The sequence below is a fragment of the Heterocephalus glaber genome, unplaced genomic scaffold (genome assembly GCF_053883595.1).
Source record: "Heterocephalus glaber isolate CG9 unplaced genomic scaffold, H.glaber_assembly_v1.0 deba00001773, whole genome shotgun sequence".
Classification (NCBI taxonomy): Eukaryota; Metazoa; Chordata; class Mammalia; order Rodentia; family Bathyergidae; genus Heterocephalus; species Heterocephalus glaber.
The window spans coordinates 9238554-9258939 of record NW_028258463.1 but is presented as its reverse complement, the minus strand read 5'-3'; the positions used below and the strand labels follow the sequence as shown (position 1 = coordinate 9258939).

The 20386-nt window shown below is 39.9% G+C and overlaps 1 protein-coding gene across 11 annotated transcripts in view; it reads left to right on the top strand.

Moving 5' to 3' along the window:
* The window catches only part of Fbxl20 (F-box and leucine rich repeat protein 20), an 89995-nt gene that overhangs the window by 28169 nt on the left and 41440 nt on the right, over positions 1 to 20386 (top strand). For 10 of the 11 annotated variants that reach the window (XM_087202167.1, XM_004859509.3, XM_087202170.1 and 7 more), the window contains exon 2: positions 13836 to 13897. In XM_087202167.1, the coding sequence (XP_087058293.1) occupies positions 13836 to 13897 (62 nt within the window). Of the gene's footprint in view, positions 1 to 13835; positions 13898 to 14491; positions 14620 to 20386 lie in introns of all 11 variants that reach the window. The other variant, XM_087202169.1, reaches the window with a different exon arrangement.

Here is a 20386-nt window from a genome sequence, read left to right as displayed (position 1 = left end):
TTCTACCACAGTTGACTTCTGCTCTAATGATTTACATTCTTAACATGTGTAAAGTATCCCTTTCAAGGTCCTATCCAAGAAAAAAAATTAGCTTAAAGATCTTTATCTTGCTATTACATCAAATTTAGAGGCAGATAAGCTCCTGAGGTATAATTCTTGATTCCAGAGAGCTGTAAATTAAAAACTTACCTACCCTACACACCCAGCATACAATGGCATCCCAGGGATGGAAGAAGGACTGTAGACTTTTCAAAAAGAAGGGGATAGCTGGGGATGGTGGCACATGCATGTAATTCTAGCACTCTGGGAGGGCTGAGGCAGGAGGATCCCAAATTTCAGCCCAACCTGGGTAATTCAGCAATTTAGCAAGACCCTGTCTCAAAATTTTAAAAAATTAAAAGCGGGCCATGGATATAGTTTAGTGTGAAAATGCCTGGTTCAATCCCCAGGTACCACAAAGGAAAAAAAAAAAAAAAATGAAAGAGGAATCTTATAGGAGTTGTAGGTCCAAATGAATTCTGAAATCTACTTGGGCACGTGATGTTAAGCTAACTCCAGGAGCAGGAAATGTTTCTTAACACATTCCCACCAGCTTGAACCACGGGCGGTACACACATGATCATCACATTGGGCAGTTTGTACCACCAGTGGTTCAGAGCACACAGCAGTGAGACATATGAATTATGGCCTGGTCATGAATGTGTTAATTATTCAGTATCTAGTTCTCCCTGGACATGGTTCCTAAAATTGTTTTCTGTGGTACGTGGCTCTGCTGAGAGGTCTCCTCTTTTGCATAAGGATTTTTTTTTTTTTGGTACCAGGAATTGAACTCGGGACCTTGCGCTTGCGAGGCAGGAGGCGGAACCACTGAGCTGAATTCCCAGCCCAGGAATGTTTTTTATGAAGCCTATAATCCCCACTACTCAAGAGGCTGAGGCAGGAGAATCACATGTTCCAAGCCAGCCTAGGCATTTTAGGGAGAACCTGTCTCAAAATAAAAATTTGCATAGTGCCTACCTGGCAAGCGCAAGGCCAAGTTTGATTCCCAGTACCAAAAATAAATTTAATTTAATTTAATTTAAATTTAAAAATGTAAGCATGGGGCCGGGGATTTAGCTCAGTGGTTCCACCGCCTGCCTCGCAAGTGCAAGGTCCTGAGTTCAATCCCCCGTAACAACAACAACAACAACAAAATGTAAGCATGCAGTGGTGCATGCCTATAATCCCAGCTCCTTGGGAGGCTAAGGCGTGAGGACTGCAACTTCTAAGCCAGCCTGGGTAATTTATTGAGGCCCTAGGTCTAAAATTCTTTGCAAGCCAGGGGCGTGGCTCGGTGGTAGAATGCCCCTGGGTTGGCTCTCTGGTAACCACAAAAAATGTTTTACAAAGCCAATTAGCTTTCCCAGTGTATTTCCTTCCTATACAAAGTTGAGAGCCCAAAGGCCTCTTTTAATTTTAAACTGCACCTTTCAATCTAGCTGGTGCAGCTTTTGGATTTTCTGCGAATCTGACTTGGTTCATTCAGTGTCCCCCTAACTATCCATAAAAAATTTCAAAACAGACATCTTGGGCTGTAGATGTGATTCAGAGGTAGAGTGCTTGTCTAGCATGCACAAGACCCTGGGTTCAATCCTCAGTACAGCAAAAGAACAAGAACAAAGATACCGGTATCTCTCTACTTTGAATCCCATCAGGCTACTGTGGCAGAATTCCCCTAAGCCCTTTCGTCTAAATGAGAGAAATGACCAGGTGAAGTCTTAAAAAGAACTAACAGCAGTACCTTTGACTGAATATTTACCCAATGAGCACATTTCTTATTTTGAGACTCTTACTAGTTTGAAAGACCAGAGGTGAGGATAGTTTTACTTTTCAGTCCAGCAAGTGCTAGGCTCTCTGTGTTTCTTCTCAATTCTTCGCAAGCTGTGCAATTCTCAGTTTAGCTTGTTTCCTCTGTCACTTTGTTTGGCTGACACAGTGTGATCTCCCACAGACCTTTCCTCCACCTCTGAACAGCTGAGCGTGCTTGGCTTATTAGAGTGATTGATGGTTCCTTCTTGTGTATAGGTCTTCCCACAATTGTGTTGTGGTCTAATTCCTATAATTAACCCTGTTCCCAGTGGTTGGGTAGCTTTGCTGTCCCGACTAAACTTGGTTGGTACAGAAACTGATACTTAGAAGTGGAGAAATGGAGCATTGTGGTAACAAATGATACCATTGGATTTGGGATTGAGTAGCCAACAAGGTGAAGTGGCAGGGAGCCTGTTAGTGGAGGCTTAAGTATGGTGGAAATTGCTGTAGGTGTCTAGAAAAGGATGACCCGTGTCAGGTAGCTGTGAGACAACTGGCAAAAGCACCACCTGTGATGACAACTGGTGGCTCTGCCTAAGGAGATTTCTAGACATTATTTTTAAAGTATAGTCCTGGGCCGTAATCCCAGCTCTCTGGAAACTGAGGCAAGAGGATCACCAAAGTTCAAGGCCAGCCTGGGCTATGTAGTGAATTCAAGGCAGCCTGAACTATGTAATAAGACCTTGTCTCAAAAAGAAAAAAGTATGATACTAACTGGCCCTTTCATAACTTAAAAGTGCTGTCTTGGTCGGTTTTGTCTTTTACAAGACAAGGCTGGATAATTCATAAAGAAAAGATTGTTTGTTTGTTTGTTTGTTTGAAGAAGAGTCTCTCTGTGTAGCCCAGGCTAGCCTGGAGCTCACTATGTGTCATCCACATTGGCCCCAAACTCAGCCCTCTAACCCAGTCCAGGAGACCAACATTAATCCCTTCACATGGGCAGTCATGACCCAGTCCCACCGGTTAAAGGACCTATGACCTCAATACCATTAAATTGAAGGCTGGTGCCGTATACTGTACTGTGGCACATGCCTGTAGTCCCAGCTACTCAGGAGGCTGAGGCTGGATAATTGCAAGTTCAAGGCCAGCCTGGGCAACTTAGTTATTAGACCCTGTCTCAAAATTTTAAAAAATAGGGTCGGGGATGTAGCTCAATGATAGAGTGCCCCTAGGTTAAATAAACGAATAAATTGAGGACCAACCTTCCACCATAAGAACCTTTGGGAGATATACACAAACCACATGGAAACCACAAGCTCTGAATGGGGGTTTATAGAGAGATCTCTGGGGGGCTGTTGTTCTTTGTAACCTGTGCTTTATCAGTCAGCAGTGCTTGGGGACTGTTGGTCAGCGGGGCCAGCATTCATAACAAAAGCTAGACATAGAGTAAGGCGAAAGACAGAATAGAATTAACAGTCATTCTCTGCATCTCAGTGTGACGTCAAAATGTACCAACTGGTGCCTCTCTGCCTTTCAGATCTTGTTCCATTTTTGTTTAATCCCAAACTATATAGGAGAAATTTCTGGGAAACACTGTAGTAAAGTATACATGTATAAAATTTACCATTTTAACCATTTTTAAGAGTAGAATTTAGTCTACTCTTCAGTGCATTGTTTTCCCATTATTGTGTAGTCTTTGCCACCGTCTGTCTCCAGGACATTTTTCATCTCTCAAACTGAAACTCTGTAACCATTAATTTTCCATTTTTCCTCATCTATCCTCTGCCAACCACTGTCTCCTTTCTTTTCTTAAATTTTTTTCTTAGTCCATGTTTGCAGTAATAATGGTCAGTTTCCTTGTGGGGAGTTGGTACATGTACATAACATGTGTCTTCTTTCTCTTTTCATCCCCTCCCCCCTCCCTTTTTTCTTGTATAAATTGGGCTACTCTGTTGTTTCTGTGCATGTGTGCATTTTTTGTTTTTTAGAGGTTTCTTTTGTTTTGTTTGGTATCAGGGATCAAACTCAGGACCTCACACTTGCCAGGCAGGTGCTGTGCTGCTGAGCTACATCCCAGCCCAAGAGGTTATTTTTTTTTCCTTTTTTTGGTACCAGGAGTTGAACTCAGGACCTAGTGCTTGCCAGTCAGGCACAGTGCCACTGAACTACATCCCCAGCCCTCTGGTTTTTTGTTTTTTTGGTTTTTTTTGGTACCAGGGATCGAACTCGGGACCTTGCGCTTACAAGACAGCCAGCGGAACCACTGAGCTAAATCCCCAGCCCCTACTTTTTTTGTTTTTGAGACAAGGTCTCGCTATGTAGTTCAGGCTGGTCTTGCTCACTGTGTAGGCCAGGCTGGCCTCAAACTCATGGCCATCCTCCTGCCTCGGCCTCCCAAGTACTAGAATCATAAGTGTGAACCACCACACTCAGCTTGGCAAGATTTTTAGAAAAATAATCATTTAATATTTGATTAGGGAAAGTGACTTGTGATGTATTAACATAGTCTAATTTGTTTCTATTTTCCTGTACAGGCACTTCTTCCTGTTTTAATGCCCTACCTGTTTTAATGACTGCTTGGACTCAATAAACTATGATGGCAATGGCCCATCAGAGAGGATATCAGTTAAGAGGCATTATAAAGACTATAGAAGATTAGGGATGTAGCTCAGCAGTAGAGTGTGTGCTTAGCAGGTGAAGTCCAGAGTTCAATCCCTAGTCCCATCCCCCTAAAGAAAAAGAAATAAAAAGAAAAAAGACATATTCTGTAGATGAAAAGCCACTAAAAGGGCTCATTAACATAGTGAAGATTGTAGAGATACAGTGAACTTGAAAATAGACTAGTAGAAACAATTCAGTTTGAAGAAAACAATAAAGCCAAATGTACAGAACCTCATATACCTGTCAGCACAGTTGTCAGGTGTACCAACACCTGTGTAATAAGAAGAGGGAACAGAGAAAAACCAATGGCTGAAAATTCCTCAGATTTGATGAAAAATATTGATCTGCACATCCAGATATCTTAATGACTCTCAGTATGCCCATTTACCCACATTCTTATCAAACTTGTTAACCCCAAATACAAAGAGAAAATCTGGAAAGCAGGGTAAAAAGTCATATTATATAGAACAGTACTGTGGTTTACAATGGATTTTTCATCAGAAATAGTGGAAGCCAGAAGACATTTGAATAGCATTCAGTGTGTTAAAAAACAAAATACTGTTAACCAAGAATTCTGTATTCATGATCAATCAGCATCCTCAAGAAGGCGAATGAATCTCAGTACTTGGGAGGCTATGGCAGGAGGAGTATGAGGTCAAGGCCAGGCTGGGCTGCACTGCATAAGGAGACTTTGTCTCAAAAAGGGGTGTGGTGGGCCAGGGACTTAGCTCAGTTGGGCCATGTCTGCCTCGCAAGCACAGTGTCCTGAGTTCAATCCCTGGTACCAAAAAAAAAGGAGAGAGAAAGAGGTGTAGAGGGGCATTTATTTGCAAGTCTTATATTTAATAGGGACCTAGTCTCCAGACTAAAAAAGAAATCTTACAAGTCAATAAAACAATTCAATTTTGCTATTGTGAATCTTCACAGCTCACCCTACTCTGTAGGGTGTTATTTTTATTCTTAATTTTTCCTTTTTCCTACTTTTACTTGGCCCAAGCTTGCTCTGCAGAGCCCATCCCCCACCCCATCCTTTTGGGTTTTTGCTACCTTTAATGAATGTGAAATGTTGCCACCTTTTAAAAAACAAACAAGCATGATAAAACCAATTTTAAGAGTAAAGGATCTGAATAGGGTTAGGAGTGTAGCTCAGTAGTAAAGCACTTACCTAGAATGTCTTGGGCCCTAGGTTCAACCCCCAGCACCTTAAAAATAAAAAAAAAGATGACTTTCCAAAGAAGATATACAAATGGATGACTACGACATGAAGAGATGTCCAACATTAGACTACTGTGTTCTCTGTGGCCTGCTCTCTCCTGTAGAGCATATTTCTTTTCCTACTTTTACTTGCCCCAAACTCGCTCTACAGAGCCTTTTTTTTCTGCCTTTAATAAATGTAAAACCCTGGTTCTGCCACCTGCCTTGAAAGTGAAAGGACCTGAGTTTGATCCCCGGTACCAAAAAAAGAAAGAAAGAAATGTAAAACCTTATTGCCAAAAAAAGGTCCAACATTACTAGAAATTCTGAAAATCCAAATCAAAACCATAATAAGACATATAGAGAAATGTCAACCCTTGTATATTACTGATGACAATGTAAAATGGTGGTATAGCTACCATAAAAATGTTTGACAGTTTCTTAAAAAGTTGCAGAGATATTATGACCTTAATTCCTCTCCTAGATATGTACCAAAAGAATTAAAAATAACCTACACATAAATTCTTTCTTTTTTTTTTTTGGTACTGGGGATCGAACTCAGGTCCTTGCACTTGCACAGCAGGCAGCAAAACCACTGAGCTACATCCCCAGCCCACACATAAATTCTTATATAGGAATGTTTATAGCAGTAATATTCACAGTAGCCCAGACATCTATAAACAGCCCAGGTGTCCATTGTCACATGAATGGTTAAACAAAATGTGGTATACACACAGTGGAGTAGTAGTCTACCATGAAAAGAAATGGACTACTGAGACATGGTACAATGTAAACAAACCTCAAAAACATTATAAAAAGAGGTGTGCCAAGCGTAAAAGGTCATATGCAAATTATTCCATCTACATGAAATACTCAGAGCATGGAAACCCCTCTACAGAAAGCATATGATAGTGGCATGAGAAGAGTAGGGCTCAAGGGTGATTACTTAATGGATACAGATTGTTCTGAGAAAGTTGACAGTAGACGGGGCTGGGAGTTGAACACAATAATGAATGCACTAAACACCACTGAATTATACACTTCGAAATTGTTAGTTTTGTTGTGAGCATTAAAAAATTTTTACGAGAATTCCATATCCATCAGAACTGTTTGTGATGGTTAATTTTAGGTGTCAATTTGAGGACCTAAGGGATGCCCAGAGAGCTGTTAAAACAGTGTTTCTGGTATTATCTGTGCCCATGTGTGTATAGGGGCTGAGAATTTGAACCAGTAGACTAAAGGTCTACCCTCACGGATAGAAACAAGCATGTCCAACTCACCGAGTGCCTGCATAGAACAAAAAGGCTTCTTCTACCTTTTTCTTCCAAAGGGAGAATTGTCTCTTCCCTTGAGTCGAGGCATCTGTCTTCTGTCCTTGGGCGTCAGTACTCCTGGGCCCTCAAACTTGGACTGAATTATATTGCTGCTTGCCATGAGCCAGCCAGTTCTCTCATCCTCCTCCCAGGTACCCCCTCCCACACCTTTATTGATTCTTTTTCTCTGGAGAACCCTAATACACTGTTATTCAAACACTGAGGCAAAAATAAAAACATTACCAATAAGCACTGAAACAATTTTCTGTTAGCAGATCTGCCTTACATGAACTATTAAAAGTTTTTTAAGCTGAAAGGATATGGTACCAGATGGTAATTTGAAGGGAAAAAACACTGTCAATGTTAATTACAGAGGTAAATATAAAAGACTATAAATAAATTGTTCTTTTATTAACTGAATTACAAGACATTTGCATAAGACAATAATTAACTAATTTTGGGTTTATGAGATAAATATGTAATTATGATAACAGTAAAAGGGGGGTGGGGAGAAACAGCTCTTCTGTAGCATAGTTTCTATATTTTACAGGAATTAAATTAGTAATCTGAAATAGTGGCAAATTTTGCATATATAATTGCTAGACTGACTGCTAAGAAGGAGAAGAAATACATGTTTAAAAAGTGAAAGATGGCCGGGGATTTAGCTCAGTGGTTTCGCCACCTGCTGCACAAGCAACAAGGACCCAAGTTTGATCCCCGGTACCAAAAAAAAAAAAAGTGAAAGAATTACAACAGCACACTAGAAAATATCTAAAATACAAAAAGACAAGTAAAAGAGAAACAGTTATTAAAAGACACGTAGAAAACAATGAGAGATACATCTCTCTGATTGTGAATGGGTCAAATATTTCAAGACATAGATTGGTCAAATGTGTTGGTGCAGGCCTGTAATCCCAGCCACTTGGGAACTGAGGCAGGAGGATCACACACTTGAGGCCAGCCTGGGCAACTTAGCAAGACCCTGGCTCAAAATGAAAAGTAAGAAGGGCCAGGCATGGTGCGTGCCCCATGCTTGTAATCCCAGCACTCTGGGAGGTTGAAGCGGGAGGATCAAAAGTTTGATCCTAGGGCTGGGGATTTAGCTCAGTGGTTCCACAGCCTGCCTTGAAAGTGCAAGGTCCCAAGTTCAGTCCCTGGTACCAAAAAATAAAGAAAAAACCACCTGAAAAGTTTGATCCTAGCATAGGCAATTTAATGAATGAGTAAGAGCCTGCCATTAAGTAGATAGATGGATAGATAGGTAGATAGATAGGGCTGAGACTGTAGCTCAGTGTGAAGACTCTTCGTTCAAACTCCAGTACCATAATAAGTAGATAAAATGGGTTGGATGTATAGCTCAGTGCTAAGCCTTAGGTTCAATCCTCAGTACTGCAAATTAAGTAGATAAAAAAGGGCTGGGGATGTAGCTCAGTGGTAGAATTTTTTTTTCTTATATTTTTCTTTATACAACTCCTTTTTTATTCACAGAATGTTCTTTTTTTTTTGTACCTGGGATCAAACTCAGATCCTTGCACTTGTGGGGCAAGCGGCAGAACCACTGAGCTAAATCTCCGGCCCTCACAGGATATTCTTTGGGTAAAGCAATTCTGATATTTGGGGTTTTATTTTATTTTATTTTATTTGGGGGGGGGGGTACCGGGGATCGAACTTGGGACCTTGCGCTGTCAAGGCAGGCGACAGAACCCCTGAGCTAAATCCCCGGCATATTTGGGATTTTAAATATAAGTGTCCCATCTTCTCTTTCAGTTTTACTATTGTTTTTTGTCTTCATTTACTTTTTTTTTGTCTTCATTTATTCTGACTGAAATTTTTTAATCATAGAATCCAAAAGAAAGACACATTTTTGCAGCAGAATTGCAACATTGTCAACAACACCAGTATAGGACAGTATTTACTGTTTATATGCTATTGCTATACTTTTATCTTTGCTAATGGGAATGACAAAGTAGTGATGTGAAGAATGATAAAGCATTTGACAGGGGAGTATTTATCATTCCTTTGAAGAATGATAGTTTTATGTGGTTCAAAAAATTTTAATTACAGAACATGCAAACTTTTTGTAGGAAATAACACTTTCAATTCTGTATATATTTTGTTTTTTAAAAATTCCGTATATCTGCAAATCTTGGTTTGACTTTAATGCAGCTTTATTAACAACATCTTCATTTTGTGTAATTTGATGTATCAGAGACAGGGGAGTTGTTCAGTCTTTAACTTTTTTTTAAATTTCCTATTTTTATTCCTTTTATTTCTTTCTCTTGTCTATCGTGGTAGAATTTGCCCAGCATGTGTAAAGCCCTAAGTTTTCTCTCTGTTAACAGAAAAAGACAGGCAGAGATAGACTAGGTACAAAACAAGATTTAGCTTTATACTGTGTAGAAATGATACACTTGAGATTTTTTTTTTTTTTTTTTTTTTTTGCAGTACCAGGTATTGAACTCAGGACCTTGCACTTGGGGGGGAGGCGTGGCACCGCTAAGCTAAATCCCCGGCCCAATATACTTGAGATTTAAAGGCACAAAAAGGTTGAAAATAAAAGGATGGAAAGATGATATACTATGTATACTAGAGTTGAACAACTCCAGAATGAAGTTTAAAAAACAGTTCCATTCACAACAGCATCAAAAAGAATAAAATGCTTAGGAATAAACATAGTAAACATAACAAAAAAACCTGTGTGCTGAAAATTTAAAAACATTATTGAGAGAAATTGAGGAAAATTAAATAAATTGAAGAGATATTCCATATTAATAGTTTGAAAGACTCAATTTTAAGATGACATATTCCTCCAAATTAATCTAAAATGTCAATGCAATCTCTGTCAAAAATTCAAGCAGGGGGCCAGGGATTTAGCTCAGTAGTTCCGCCGCCTGAGTTCGATCCCCAGTACCAAAAAAGAAAATTCAAGCAGCCAGTTTTTGCAGGAATTGATAAGCTGGTCTCAAAATTTGCATGATGCTGTGCAAGGTCCTAGCATAACCCAAATAAGTTTAAAAGAACAGCTATAACTATACATAACTGTAAAGCTAATTTCAAAATGTAACTATAAAGTTACAAGCAAGACAGTAAGTTATTGTCATATGGAGTAATGGAACATGTGAGAAATAATGCTTACTTTGTTTTTGTTTACTGGGGATTAAATCTAGAGCCTTCATACTGAGCTACATCCCCATCTTTTCCTTTCCCCTCCCTCCGTCCCTCCCTCCCTCCCTCCCTTCTTTCTCTCTCTCTCTCTCTCTCCCTGTCTCTCTCTCTCTGTCTCTCTCTCTCTGTCTCTCTCTCTCTTCCTTTCTTTCTTTCTTTCTTTGACAGGGTCTTGCCTTTAAGACTCTGAGTTGTGAGGGCTGGGCTCAAACTTCCGATCCTTCTGCCTCAGCTTCCCAGAGTGCTGGGAATGCAGGTGTGTACTTAGGCACCCAGTTTAAATATATTTACTATGACTAACATCCTTTGAAATAAATGGGTCATAAAGCAAGTTTCCAAATTTGTCCAAATGATTTTATGTTCCTTTTTTTGTTTTTTTCAAATATTTTAATTGTAATGATATAACTTGTTTATTGCTTTGCTGATGTCATTCAGATCTTATTTTTCAAATGAGGAACAATCAATTTATTACATTTTTTGTGCTTTTTTCCCCCTAAGGCATTCTACTATTGAGATACAAAGTGAAAAGACTGTTGAAGCCTGCTGGAAATATATAATGAAAAAGAGGGATTAGAGTACTTCCAGATCCCTAAAGAATAAATAACATTTATTGACTCAGCAGTCTGTAAGCATTGCTGGTTGCTAACTAATTTGTGGTACACCAACTGGAGAAGGCCCCTTTCCTCTAGCCAGCTCAGAGTGTTGTGACCTTTGGGGGTTTGGGGTTTCATAGAAGGAATAGTCACATCTAGTTAAGGAGCCTAAGAAAAGCTTCATGGAGTATTTTCCTCCTATTGGTTATATTTACTATTTAATATCATTAAATCAGAGATGCCACAAATTATAAAGTGCACCATTATTTTATACACCACAGAAATACTTTCAATTTTAATTGTAAGATGTCTTCAAAGATGTTAAAATCCTTTCGTTATTGTAAAATACATGTAACAAAATGCCATCTTTGGGGAGGTGTTTACTTTTTCCATCCTACCTCTTCTTAAATGTGCAGCTTAATGAGGTTAAGTGTAAGTACCCCTGCCCCATGCTGAGTTTTGGACTCAAGGCCTTTGCACTGAGTTACACCCTCAGCCCTTTAAAAATTTTTCTTTTTAATTTTTAGACAGTCTCTAATATGCTAAGTTGCCTAGTGTGGGGTTGAAATTGCCAACCTCCTGCCCCAGCCTCCCAGAGTGCTGGGATTACAGGTGTGACCCACCATGCCTGGCTAATGTATTTTTAATGTAAAATTCTTCATCTTGCCAAACAAGATATCTCTTAATGTCAAAATAAAGTATATTAGTAAGTGTAGCTGCATTTTTCAAAGGCTGAAATTTAAAGTGTCTTTAAAATAACAGAATTTTATTGTCTCCCCTATAAAGTCCAGATATAGGTGCTGTTTTCACTGGCAATGTATCCCTACAGTCATTTGCAGACTTTTTTCCTTAATTTTCTCCCTGTCTTAACTGTGGCCTTCAACTTCATGAGATGAGTTCCAGTCATCCCACCTGAATTCTGAAGGCAGAAATGAGAAAGGAAGCCAGGAATGGGGGTGCACACCTGTAATCCCAACTCTCAGGAGGCTGAAACAGGAGGATTGCTGCGAGTTCTGGGCCAAGCTGAGCCAACCTGTACTACATAGCAAGACCCTATCTCAAAAAAATGAAAAAGAAAATTTAATATTTTAATTGAGAAAGGAGAAATGCAACAGCACACTTTCTCTTCTTTAAAGACACTCCTGAAACTGCACATATCACTTTTTTTATATCTTATTTAACCAGGATAATTACTGGGACATTTCTAGCTGCAAAGAAAATACAGCTTTCTTTCTACGCAGCCATGTGGTAACTAAAAATTGTGTATCATTTATGAGTAATAATAGGTCAGGCCTTTGAATACCCTGTTAAGGACTTGGTAACTTTAAGCAACAGGGGCCACTGTTGAGCAAGTATTTCTTTCCTATTTTGTATGATCTACCTGCTCTTCCATCCAAATTCTATGTCTAAAGCCCCTTGAAGTAAGTTTCTTGAATTTTATGTGTGAAGCACTTAAATTTATTATATTACTAAACTAATCCCCAAAACACACCAGATGGGGATTTGAAAACTGATTGGGAAGTTTTCAAACTGGATCCTTCTGCTTTAGCCTCTGAGTGCTGGGAGGCACCTGGCCAGGGTTTAGTTTCTTTGGGCTCCTCTTCCCTACTTTGTTGTTCCCATTTTTCAGGGTGGTATAAAGATTTTCCTGTTGATCTAGTGTCAGCATCCACTTTTCCAGCTAGGCATGGTCACACGCCCATGTAGTAATCCCAGCACTCTAGGAGGCTGAGGCAGGAGGATGACAAGTACAGGCTAAACCTGGGCAGTTTATTAACTTAGAGACCCTATCTTGAAATTTAAAAATGATATCAGGCTCTGTGCTTAACCCTGGAAAAATGGCAAATACAACAGCATGTTCCCTGCCTTTACAGAGCTTTCCATTTACCTGGGTGGTAGGTTATTAAAATTACTATGTGAAGGCCAGGGATTTAGCCCAGTGGTTCCGCCGCCTGTCTCGAAAACACAAGGTCCTGAGTTCGATCCCTGGTACCAAAAAAAAAAAAATTACTATGTGGAGGGCTGGGGATTTAGCTCAGTGGTTTCACCGCCTGCTGTGCAAGCTCAAGGACCCGAGTTCGATCCCCAGTACCAAAAAATAAAATAAAATTACTGTGTGGATTTTTGTTGTTGTTGGAGTACTGGCAGATGAACCCAGAACCTTTGCACTGAGCTATATCTTCCGCCTTTTAAAAAAATTTTTTTTTACTTTTCTTTCTTCCTTTTTTTTTTTTTTTTGAGAGAGAGCGTCTCACTAAGTTGCCCAGGTTGGACTCAAACTTCAGATCCTCTTACCTCAGCTTCTCAAGTAATAGCTGAGATTACAGCCCTGTGCCACCACATGCCAGCACTCTGGAGGTTAAGGAAGAATGATCACCAAGTTTGAAGCCAGCCTGGGCTATGTAGCAAGACCTTGTCTCAGAACACACACATAGAAATGCTGTGGTAGCCTGGAGCAGTGGTGTGCCCCTGTAATCCCCATTCTTGAAAATTTCCAAGGCAGGAGAATCGAGTTCAAAGCCAGCCTGAACTACACAGCGAGATCCTGTCTCAAAAAAAGAAAGAAAGAAAAGAGAATCAGCACAGTTTATGGTGGTGGCTATGAAGCACTATTGGTTTTCTGCATGATGTCTAAAACACAGAAGAGATTGTACACAACTCCAGGTTTCTGAACACTTCCTGGAAAAGGACATTTGAGCCAGATTTGGGGAACCACCTTATCTTACTGGGATTTAAAGATGATAACTCCATGATACCGAGACCTTGAGCAGTAAATGTTTTTTATTGAGTTCCTTATCTATAAAATAATAAGGATAGGAGACCTTGAGCAGTAAATGTTTTTTATTCAGTTCCTTATCTATAAAATGATAAGGATAGCGTGAACTTGAAAAACAATACATAAAACTGTCTGGCACATACTCTAAGTTTTCTAACTGCTGTTAGTTGTTTCATCTCAAGGACAAGGAATGAGTTGATTGCCTCAAAGACATTTTCAGCCCAAAGCATCTCTGAAAATAGTTTAAGTTTTGTATTTCTCTCCTACTATGATTACCTCTAACTTGTTGAGTTGATCTTGGTAAAATGTTAAGTAACATTTGACATAATTATTTTGTTTTTGCAGATGTTCTCAAATAGCGATGAAGCTGTAATCAATAAAAAACTTCCCAAAGAACTCCTCTTACGGTAAGTGAATGCTGATTTTATTGGTTTGGTTTGGTTTTTGGTATATGTCATATTTGTATGCTTAAAATGTTTGATTTGTTATTATAGTGTCTATATTCTTAGAGGGTTTTAACTAATATTCAGCATATTATTGTAAATTTTTTATTAGTACATGTTTACAGTACATTATAGTATCTGTATTACCTGAATTTTTAGTTTATTGTTTTGTTAAGCAGCATTACTCTATAGGTGTGTGAGTGAAGATATTAGGTAGCTTAACCACTTAACAGTTTACCCCTACCCTGGGCATCACTTGGACAGTGGGTTTATTTAAGTATTAATTATACCAGGCGTCACTCAGGCAAGTGTCATTTCAACCAGTCGATTCTTGTTTGAACAAGATACAGTTGTACGTGTTTGTTTTATATGACTATTTTTTGCATTCTTTTAAATTTAGAGTGTATTCACCTTTGATGTTTGTTTCTAGTGAAATCTAATAAGTTCTGATTATTTTCTTTTACTAATTTGTGTTTATGAAGAATAAGTTACAATTTTATGCTACAGTATATAAAAACTTATCATAGTATAGTAGATAAAATTTTCATACTTTTCCAGAACTCAATGATACTCTTTTACAATACAGAACGGACATATTTGGAACACTGAGACTGAATAAGTAGGAAATGCCAAAAAATGTGCAAAAGAAAAAAACTGCTAAAGGGAGCAGTGTTAACATATCAGAGGTAAAGTCTATGTTATGAAATGGAAAGGCAAGAAAGATCTCTCCCTATTGTTCCCTATTCATAATACAGAAATGATGGAACTTGAAAGAAGAAACAAAACTAAAATAAAATTCCAATAGTGGTCCATGATTATAATAATTCCATGTGTGGTACTGACAGAGTTGACCAACATCTAACAAGCTATCCTGTTATCAAAAAGCAAGAAACGCCTGCCTCACAAGTGCAAGGTCCTGAGTTTGATCCCCCATTCCAAAAAAAAAAAGCGAGGAAAAATATAAAATATTTATGCACCTTCTGGAGCAAACAATATGGAACTCGCTTGTTATTTATTCAAAACAAGGGAGTTCAAAAAAGTCATTTACAGTGTAGATTAGGTCTAATAGACCAAATAATTGAAAAATACAGGATAGTGAAATGCCAACCAGAATGTCCAATATTGACATCTTCACCATTACATTTAGTGGGTAAACATTTTATTGAGATTACACCATCCACAGAAAAAAAGGAAAGGCAAGCACGATGGTATAAAATGTGTTGTTCCTCAAAGGAAGAAAATAATGGAAAAAGAATTCCAAAAGAGCCTAGGTACTACTGTCCAGATTGTAACATTGTATATTATACATTGAATGTTTTAAGTATATCATACAAAGAAAAAATTTTGAATAAATTTGAAAATTTTGTTTTTATATTTCTGGTTATCTTATAAAAATTAATTAAAAATATGCAATTTTTGGTCATCCTGTATTTTTCTGGACTGGTAAGTGGTTAATTTAGTAGCTTTTTTTTTTGGTCCTGGGACTCGAACTCCGGACCTTGCCCTTGCAAGGCAGGCAGTGGAACCACTGAACTAAACCCCCAGCCCTTAGTAGCATTTTTTTCAACTTGTTCCTGTGTATGGCTTTGTTGACTAAGTTTCACTTTGTCCTATTCACGTATATAATGTGAAATAGTGTTTATCTTATTGCTATACTCAGCCTTGAAGAGTGATTCTAGTCCGTCTTTTCCCTTTATTCTTTTTGCCAGTGTCAGAATATATCTCTGAAGTGACTTGTATTTGGAATAAAATGGTTATGTATACTGATGAGTAAGAGAAGAGTTATTTTAAAAATGAAAAGCCCAAGGTTAATTTGAAACCCTTTCCTTTCCCAGATTATGGATAATGACGTATTTTTAACATGTAGAAATTACATTTGAAATTACCCATCACATAAAATACAAAACCCCCAATTTATAAACTCTAATTTAGAAGTTACCTAAGAAGAAACTGGCAGCTGGGCTCGTGGTGTACACCTGTAATCCCAGCACCCTAGGAGACTGAGCCAGGAGGATCACCAGTTCAACCCCAGCCTGAACAACCTAGTGACTTTGCCAAGACCCTGTCTCAAAAAAAAAAAAAGTTTTTATTTGTTTTTTTGTTTTTGTTTTTGGTATGGGGGATCAAACTCAGGTCCTTGCGCTTGCCCAGCAGGCAGCGAAACCACTGAGCTAAATCCCTGGCAAAAAAAAAAAGTTTTTAGAAGGGCTGGGAATGTAACTTAGTGCAAAGGCCCTATGGTGAGGCTGAGGTACTGCCAAAACTCATCCAATCCATCAATCACTGCATGTTCACTTTCATTCCTGTTGTCTAAATCAAGTCTCATGTCTCACGTCCACACCTAATGTTGCTGAAGTGAAAAATTATGTGGGGGAGAGACTGTGTGAATGCTACTACGATTTATCATAGATATGCACAAGAATATATGAAATAAATATTTATTTAGTGTTGGGGGTTGGGCATGGTGGCACATGTCTGTAATCCCAGCACTCAGCAGGCTGAGGCAGGAGGATTGCCATCAGGCTGAGGCCAGCCTGAACTGCATCACAAAACCCTGCCTCAAAAAACAACAACAACAAAATACTGGGGATTTAACCCAGAGCCTTATGTGCCCTAAGTAAAATACTGAGTACATAGAATAAATAGAGGTCAGGCAGTTACAAGATCATAACAAACATCTAGACAGACTACTTGCGTGGTAGAAGGGACTTAGGCCCTAAAGATTTTTCACATTGATTTTACTAAGCCAGATGGAAGATTGAAAGGACTGAGCTCTTATTACTTGAACAGAGGAGCACTGTGTGTTTGTCTTCTCCTTATGTAATAGCTAAATTCACATGAAACCCAACTCATTGGGATCTTGATGTTGTAAGCTCACTCGTTGTATTCTAAGAGTAAAAGGGTTGTTGAGGTGTGTGCTTAATGGGGTCTCCCAGGTCTGTGTACATTTGACCATCAGCCTGATGTTCCATGGCCTCCTGCTGGCTTTTGTGGAGACCCTTTCTATTGCAAGGTTGCTGGGGTCCACAAGAACGTGTACCTGAAAAACCTCATCTGTTGCTCTCCCTCCTCACCTCACCTCCATGGAATATTTATAAAAATGGCTTGTTTGCTCAAGGACAAACACAAGAATATTTTGGTTATAATACTGCTCATAAAGGTACAGCATACTGGAGGACAAGAAAAATAAGCAGTATTTCAGAAACTGAAGAATATTGAGCCAGGCATGGTGACACATGCCTGTAATCCCAGCACTCAGGAGGCTGAGGCAGGAGGATGACTGGGCATTTGAGCCAGCCTGGGCTATATAGTGAGTTTAGGGCCAGCCTGAACTTTTGAGACCCTGCCTCAAAACACCAAAAATAAAAAAAGAAAGAATATTTGTTTCTCAGAGTACAGTGCTTAATTTTTTTTTTTTGGTACCGGGGATCGAACTCAGGTCCTTGCACTTGGTTTGCGCAGCAGGTGGCGAAACCACTGAGCTAAATCCCTGTCCCACAGTGCTTAATATTTTAAAAGATGGGAAATTTACTCTTAAGGACCATCAGAATGGAATCAAGTCTGCTGCAAGGAAACAAGAAATCTGGCCTCTCCTTATCCTGTTTATATGTTCTCCCTTACCTGTCATTTGGAAACTGAAAAAGGGAAAAAAGGAGATAAGCCGAGTAAGACTTGGAATTAAAGAAAGGGCCAGGCATGGGGAGGCTGAAGTAGGAGGATCATGAGTTGAAAGCCAGCCTGGGGCTACATAGCAAAACCCTGTCTCCAAGGTGGAGGAGTCGCTAAAAGGACAGCAAAAAGAAGGGAACCAGGTGTGGTGGCACACCCCTGTAATCCCAGCACTCAGGAAGTTGAGGCAGGAGGATCACCAGGAGTTTGAGGCCAGCCTGGGCTACATAGTGAGGGCATTCTGAACTACATAGCAAGACTCTGTCTCAAAAAAGCGGGGGGTACTGATAGAAGACATGGGAAAGATGAAATACTACAGTAGCTGTGTTAAAAAATTAAAGGTTTATGGGCTGAGGATTTAGCTTAGTAGTTCCGCCGCCGCCACCTGCCTCAAAAGCACAAGGTCCCAAGTTCGATCCCAGTACCAAAAAAAAACAAAAACAAAAGTTAAAGGTTTTACCTCTCCAGTCTCTTGTATCAAACTACTTAGTATTTCTATTCAAATACTCTTAAGGGCTAGGGATTTAGCTCAGTAGTTCTGGCACCTGCCTCTCAAACACAAGGTCCCGAGTTCAATCCCCAGTACCAAAAAAAAGAAAGAAAATACTCTGTAACATCCAAAACAAAGCTCTTGAGTAAGGCACCAGTATCATGGTCCTTCAGTGTCCCCTGTTGTAGTTAGTGGCACTTTGACCCGCCCCCGCCATGTTCCTGAGCCCTCCTGCCCAGCCATCAAGTCCTGTGAGATCTGCCCTGTCTGCAGCTCCTGTGCTGCTGTCTGCTAGACAGTGACGGCCGCCTCCTGACCAGTGAGCTTAATGCCACTTCTGTGCCTTCATCTCTCAGGGCAGGTGCAGTGATCTTTTTCTCATCTAAGTTCAATGATACCACTCAGAGGCCTACCACCTTTGACTCCCCTGGATCCAGAGTCCAGTCCAGACAAGTTACCTGGACTACAGAACCTCCAGCCCTGTGGACCTCTGCACTTTGCTCTGTCCTCATATGTAAATGGAAGGATAGCAGCACCTATCCCATGGGAGTATGGTCAGGAACCAGTAGGTTGGTGCAGGTGCAGCACTTAACATCATCCCAGGCACACAGCGGAAGCTCCGTGAAGACCTGCTCGTGCCTGCTGCATTCTAGCTTCTCTGCCTCTCGGTCCTTGCATACTCACTACTCCCTCTACCTGGGAGATTCTCTTCCTTGGGTCTTGGCAATCCTTTTTTGCTTTGAGCATTTAGGTTCACATTCCACTGTCTCCTAGTGCAGGCTTTCCCTGACCACTCTTTATTGTGTTGTTTGTAGTACTTACTGCTTCTCAAATATTTCATTTATTTTGTGTCTACCTTGAGCTTCTCACAGTGAGCTGCTTAGCCACAGGGACCTCAGACAGCCTTAGAAGTGCTTTTGAATGAATATGTAAAACTCACCAACCTCTAAATCTAAATAAGTTTTTTCCCTCTTTGATCCTATGAATCTGGTCCTCTTTGGAGAAATCAGACTCTAAGCATTACTGCAAATTGCCCACAGACACCTGCTTTCACTTCATTATTTCACCATAATTGTCCTCTGGGCTTCTGTTCAGCTTTTTTTTTTTTTTTGGTACTGGGGATTGAAGCCAGGCACAGTACAGTGCCACTGAGCTAAATCCCTGGCCCTTCTGGGCTTCTGTTCAGACTTTGCTGCTCCTTGCTGGTGTCTTTCTGAGACTGCAGGATATCAGTTCTGTTTACTCACCCTGTTGCCCCTCATTTAACCCTTGAAGTTCATTTATCAGTTTTGATCAGGCTTTTGAACCTGGAATGGTGGCACACACCTGTAATCCTGGCACTCTGAGAGGCTGAAGCAGGAAGATTGCAAATTTGAGCCTAGCTTAGGCAATTGACCAAGACCCTATCTCAAAATAAAAAGGACAGGAGATACATACCTCAGTGTGAAGGTCTTGGGTTCAATCTGCAGAAGCAAACCAACAAAAACAAAGTTTAATCCCTTCCATTGTATCCCTTCAAAATGTATCAGAAATCTATTAGGACGTGGGGATATAGGTCAGTGATAGAGTGCTTGCCTAGCATGCTGAAGGCCTTGGGTTCAATCCCTAGTACTGCCAAAAAGAAAACAAAACACACAGAAATTTATTTGAGAAGTAAATGTGTAAGAAAGTATAAAGGAAGTTTCTTGTGAACAACTCAGTTTCTAGTACTAGATTTTTTGACATCATGCAACTGTTTGAATCAAAAACACTTTCTGGTTCAAAACTGAAAATATTTGGGCCGGGGATTTAGCTCGGTGGTTGCGGTGCCTGCCGCGCAAGCACAAGGTCCCGAGTTCAATCCCTGGTACCAAAAAAACCCTGAAAAATATTTAAAATAGTGTTGTATTGGCATAAGACAAATAGGCCATTGGAATAGAGCAGAGATCCTAGAAAGAAATCTTTACATGGTCAGTTTTTTATTTTCAGTACTGAGAATTGAACCCAGCACCTTCACACTGAGCTACAGCCCATCCCTTTTTAAGAGTAGGAAAAGTTTTCTGAGAGAAAGAGAGCTGCTAAGAGAGGCAGAAAGGGGACCAGAAAGTGGGTTGCCTGCTCACAAAACTTCTCAAAGGTGTTTTATGGGACAAAGCCATGAGGTGAGGTGGGTACAAGGTGGGACAAAACTGTAGTCAACTAGTAAGATTACAAGTACAGTCACTTAAGAAACATTGATTAAGGGCCGAGGATTTAGCTCAGTGGTTCTGCCACCTGCCTTGCAAGCAGAAGGACCCGAGTTCAATCCCCCATAC